Source organism: Prunus avium, chromosome 6 (genome assembly GCF_965620075.1).
Source record: "Prunus avium chromosome 6, drPruAviu1.hap1.1, whole genome shotgun sequence".
Taxonomy (NCBI): Eukaryota; Viridiplantae; Streptophyta; class Magnoliopsida; order Rosales; family Rosaceae; genus Prunus; species Prunus avium.
Window position 1 is genome coordinate 12829780 of NC_142289.1, and position 5604 is coordinate 12835383.

A 5604-nucleotide genomic window follows, 5' to 3' on the forward strand; every position below is an offset into this window, starting at 1 on the left:
GACCGTGCAAAAATTGAGACCATAGAAAAGCTGCCACCCCCTTCTACAGTGAAAGGAATTCGAAGCTTCTTGGGACATGCTGGGTTTTATCGTCGATTTATTCAGGATTTCTCAAAAATTACAAAGCCTCTTTGCAAATTGTTATTGAAGGATTCTGAATTTAACTTTAATTCAGAATGTTTGGAGGCATTTAATTTATTGAAGGAGAAGCTCACCACTGCACCAGTCATTATTGCACCTGATTGGAAATTACCATTCGAGATTATGTGTGATGCAAGTGATTATGCTATTGGAGCTGTTTTGGGTCAACGGAAGAATAAATTACTACATGTGATTCACTATGCAAGTCGTACATTGAATGATGCCCAACTGAATTATGCCACTACGGAAAAGGAGTTGTTGGCAGTGCTATTCGCATTGGATAAATTTCGTTCTTACTTATTGGGTGCGAAGGTGATTGTGTATGCGGATCATGCGGCTTTGAAATTTTTGCTTGCCAAGAAGGAAGCAAAAGCAAGACTAATTCGATGGGTTCTATTGCTTCAAGAGTTTGATAATGAAATTCGAGATAAAAAAGGGTCTGAGAATGTGGTGGCCGACCACCTCTCTAGGCTAGTCTGTGAGGATGAAGTTATAGAAGACGTTGCACCCATCTTAGAGACATTCCCTGACGAGCAACTATTTTCCATCAATTCTGAAAAAGAATTCATCACTCCCTGGTATGCAGACTTTGTCAATTATTTAGCTTGTGGTATTCTTCCCCCTAAAATGTCTTTTTATCAGAAAAAGAAATTCCTTTCATTGGTTAAACATTATTATTGGGATGATCCATATTTGTGGAAGCACGGTCCTGACCAAGTTATACGAAGATGTGTACCTGAGACAGAGATGGTTGACATATTATTGCATTGTCACACTTTGGCATGTGGAGGCCATTATGGTGCTTCCACTACAAGAAAAACACCCTTTAGTGACGGCTAAAAAGTGTCAAGAAACGTAATACTTGACGGTGCAAAAACCGTCAAGAATACCACTGTTAGGAAAGGGGTACCCCATTTATTGACGCTTTTTAAGTGTCAAGTAATCCTTACGCTTGACGGCTTTGAGCCGTCAAGTAACTATTATGTTTGACGCCTTTTAACCGTCAAGTAATCGTTGTGCTTGACGCTTTGTAACCGTCAACTAATCGTTCCACTTGACACCTTTTAACCGTCAACTAACAATTCATTGAGGGCTCTAAGTATCAACATTGTAGTTATTTGACATCTAATAAGTGTCAATTAAAATCACTTGACATGTAAGAACCGTCACATGAAAGTTTACTTGACGGCTAAAATGCATCACATACGTGACATTTGTTGTATGTGTCCTTTTTTTTTTCCCAAACAAGGGGGAGCCAACAATTTTTTTATAATCCCGCTAGACTAGGTGGGGATTAAGAGCCCTTTTTTTAATATATAAAATCCAGCTGGGACTAGGTTTGGCCTATGCAATATATTATTTTACAACTATGAAAACTAATCTCATTATTAAGAGCTTATCACTTAATCAAAACCAAATCTGGGAAACCAAAAGATCTAACTTTATCACAATAAAAAATAATTCAAAGCACAGAATACTTCTAAAATAATTTGCATGTATTGAAACTAATCAACTGAAAATACATCATACTAGTGCATTTGTTCACTTAGTTTCAACAAACTATACAAGCCATGCATTGCCAAATATACACACTAAAATTCATAAATAAAATGAGTTTTTCCAGTAGAAACCACTTGTGTTCTAGTACAATATTCCCCATTTTACATCCAGAGAGTTCTTACTTCGATAGGACATGAAATGCACATTAAAAGAAAGATAGTAGGATCAAATAATCTAGTACAACTACTAGAGTCTAACTGCACAAATAACTTTATAAGTGACAAAAATAGAATATAAGCACACACAAGACCTTCAAAACAGATGACCAGCAGCCTTACAACAAAACTGCCAAACAAGACCTGCCAAACAAAACTGCATATGATACTTAATTTTGCAGTGGGCAAACAATTTCGCAGTTACATATGATACAAAACTGCCAAAGATGAAAAGTAACATACATGTAATCAGTTAGAATTTTCGAACAATTTTCGAACAAGTATAAACTATGAACAAATTTACCATATTTCATGAAGATTCTAAGACCACAGCAGCCATACAAACAATCAATGGCTTTCACTTTCTTTCCAAAAAACAGAGAGCTTACTGGAAATCACATTTGTGATCCTATATATCATCTTCTCAAAAAGCCAAAATTGGAATTCCCATCACACATCATCTACCAAGTGAGAGCTAATATTAATTGAGTGAAATAGCCAATAAGATCTCACACAGCATATACCAAGTTAGCATACTCATTGTAATAAAATACAATAAATTGATTTAACAGAGCAAAGACTGAAATATATATATAAGATTCGAACCCCACTAGACAAATTATAGACCAGCATAATATCATTAGTTTAGTTGATTGTATCATAATGAAAAGTATGTTAAAATTTTAATATAATAGGAAATGGCTTACTTGTCTACAACTACTCTGACATCCTCATAAATATCATTCCTTAATGGGTCCAAATAATAAACAGTCATGGATGAGAAGTCAATGACAATTAAGATCCAGTGGAACCTATGGCAAATGAATATGTACATATTAGTCGAGTTCAGTAAATTTTACATAATCAAATCTAAATTAATAAGCTTTGAAGAGTAGTCTTACGCAGGATTATAAGGCATGATTATGAGTTGATTTTTTTTTGCCTTCACCAAACGATCTGCTATATTTCGTGATCTCTCATCCCGTTTTCGTTGATTATTTAAATTTCCAGCCAATGATACAATAGCAGGATTGATAAAGCCAAACATCTGAAGTAGACCTTCATCCTTCATATGATCATATAATTGTCTAAACAAAGTGAAATACGTCAAAGCAGTGCAATACAATATACCTCAAAAAAATGTCATGTAGCATTGGCTTACCTCATGTATAAAATGATACAACTCACTGTAAGTTCAAGCATTGAAGTAAGACATGTAAAAGAATCATGGTTGGCAGTACAAGGATCATAAGCAGCATTAACCATTTGTAAAGTTTCTTGGACCTCCTCGTATTTAGGTGACTGATCAAAATTTACTTCCCTACTTGTTGTTCCTCCAATATCAGCCCCCTCCCCATGCCAACTCCATATCTTATAACTTTGATCAACACCTCTTATAAACATATGATCTCTTATCCCTTTAGGAGTCTCAAACATCAAATTTCCACATACTTGGCATGGACATTTCATGAGTTTGGGGTTACTAGCATGACTTACAGCAAACGCAATAAATTGCTCAACACCATCTTCATATTCTTTTGACATCCAAGTTTTATCCATTTCAAACTAAAAAAACCTTCCCTGCAATATAGGCCACTTCATTCTCTTCACCAATGGTTACACACATTACCAAGATAAGAATTAATCTTGCAGTGCAATATATAAATAGAAATGTATAGAAATTTGTAAATCATACTTCCTTTTCATACAAAAAATAATAATAATAATACTTGGCTGCAATTACTGAACTAATACCAGAAAAGTATGATTAAAATTGGTAATCAATTTCTTCTAGATCTATAGGTTTTTTATAATAGAATCATCCTAATTAAATTAAAATAGTATATTACTATTGCCAATAAGCATATATATATATTCCTTTCTAGAAGAAAAAAGCTACTGATCTCAATTTATAGTTATAACTTATATCAAAACAACCAGCCATACATTACCAGAAGACATAATATCACCAATTAACAAAAACTAAAACACAAAAGCATTAAAAAGTTCACGAAAAGACCTATAACCTATATTATATTAGCATAAGAACCTTTCCTAATCAATTTTATCATCCAACAAAGATGAATTTGCATGTTCTATTTTTTGTTTTTACAGTGCCACAAGATAGTGATATCTTGAATTTTTTATTATAAATAAAATGATATTGATATGTTGATTAAATATAAAGAGATGTAGTAAATTCAGTGAGGGAAAATGTCGAGTAGGTGGTGGGCACTCCTTGCCGCCACTAACTAAAAAGAAGAGGAACTATCCTAATTTCCTAATAAGACAAAGAATACAATTCAAATCCATGGGAAAGATAAGAAGAAAGGAATCTAACTCCACTACTCAACTAAACTTGACTGGAGAGTGATAATTTATATTACTTAAAAATTATGCTAATTTTTTTTGAATTCGATTAGTTGTAGTTCAGATATGTAGAGATATTGAATGCCCACCTATAAAGCTTGAAAAAATTAGGAATATTGGCCAATAAAGAACACAAACCCAGTTCTTTGTCGGCAGCAAACTCTTCAATATTCTTGATTGTTTGTTAAAAATCTTCACTTTTCTCCCATTTCAACGTTCTCCCTGGTTCAACTCCCCGAAGCATCTTGAGATTGAGTGAGATTCATGTCAGGTACCTAAGGAATGGAAAGAAAGCACAAAACTTTCTGAGAGATGTACATAGAGAGAGAAAATACTCTGTAGAGAATGAAAGATGAACAGAGTGGGCAAAAATACATTCATATGAACTATAATAACTTTGGATAGATAAGAACTACACCTGAATTGTTGCCACCCCAACTAGCAGAGCATGAGCACACTAAGATTTGATACTCACATTCTCTTCGAACTTCTGTATCCAATTTAAAAAATGAAGAGTGGAAAACCCTAAGGACTTTGATATTTTTGGTTTTGGAATGAAGGGAAAAAGTGGTGACCAAGAGGAAGAGGAGTTGAATATAGGGCAAAACACTTAGATGAATTTGGAGTGAAATGCCCGCGAACTTAGCGCGCTCTTTTCCTGAGGATATTTTAGAAAAGTGTCAGCTGGTATAAAATGGTTTTAATTGACATTCTTTGTAAAATGTCAGCGAAAAGTAATAAACAATTGACATTCCTTATAAAATGTTAAGGAAAAGTAATATAGAGTTGACGGTTTTTAAAAAGTGTCAGGGAAAGTGATATATAGTTGATGTTTTTCGTAAAACGTCAAGTAAACTCGCTAAGAGCATCTCCACCCATGTAGGCTAAGGCAAGGTAAGGGCTGGTACTATTCACGTGAATAGTGCCAGCCTTGCCTTAGTTGGTTCCACCCTTGGAAGGCTTGCCCAGGCAAATACTATTCATTGTACTTTATTTTCTATTTTTTTATACTTACCATTAATTTTGATAAGCTTTTAAGATAATATTTTCGGTTGCCACGTGTCACTATTTATTATAAAATTATCACCTCAAATTTCAGATAACATTTTCGGATAAAATTTTCGGATAAGATATTTGGTTGCCACATGTCCATGTCAGATAAGATTTTCATATTTTTTAAAAAAATTATAATCTCATATTTCAGATAAGATTTTCACCCTCTAAAATTGCGCCACGTGTCCCATGTCAGATAAGATTTTCATATTTTAAAAAAAAAATTATAATCTCAGATTTCAGATAAGATTTTCACCCTCTAAAATTGCGCCACGTGTCATCTCTATCTTCTCAATCCCTCTATAAAACTACACCATCAACTCAT

The 5604-nt window shown here is 33.9% G+C and overlaps 1 protein-coding gene across 8 annotated transcripts; it reads right to left on the reverse strand.

Moving 5' to 3' along the window:
* Nucleotides 1-1453: 1453 nt before the first annotated feature.
* LOC148293690 (uncharacterized) lies at nucleotides 1454-4916 on the reverse strand. 8 transcript variants are annotated; one of them, XM_088254057.1, is made up of 6 exons: nucleotides 4645-4916; nucleotides 4365-4501; nucleotides 3019-3437; nucleotides 2759-2944; nucleotides 2564-2668; nucleotides 1454-2013 (listed from the first exon to the last, which is right to left on the reverse strand). In XM_088254057.1, the coding sequence occupies exons 3-6, from the start codon at nucleotides 3414-3416 to the stop codon at nucleotides 1803-1805; spliced, it is 900 nt and encodes a 299-aa protein (XP_088110183.1). In that variant the 5' UTR covers nucleotides 3417-3437; nucleotides 4365-4501; nucleotides 4645-4916; the 3' UTR covers nucleotides 1454-1802. The 8 variants fall into 8 exon arrangements, 6 of the variants coding, with proteins under 6 accessions (XP_088110183.1, XP_088110184.1, XP_088110181.1 ...); XM_088254058.1 differs by having other exon boundaries at nucleotides 3019-3461; XM_088254055.1 differs by having other exon boundaries at nucleotides 4316-4501.
* Nucleotides 4917-5604: the final 688 nt, after the last annotated feature.

Excerpts from the sequence above, each read along its gene's own strand:
- LOC148293690 (XM_088254057.1), bottom strand. The coding sequence starts at position 3,416 with ATGGATAAAACTTGGATGTCAAAAGAATATGAAGATGGTGTTGAGCAA. Across the intron at positions 2,945-3,018 it reads TGTATCATTTTATACATGAG|ACAATTATATGATCATATGA; the intron begins GTAAGCCAATGC and ends CACTTTGTTTAG. Across the intron at positions 2,669-2,758 it reads ATCATGCCTTATAATCCTGC|GTTCCACTGGATCTTAATTG; the intron begins GTAAGACTACTC and ends CATTTGCCATAG.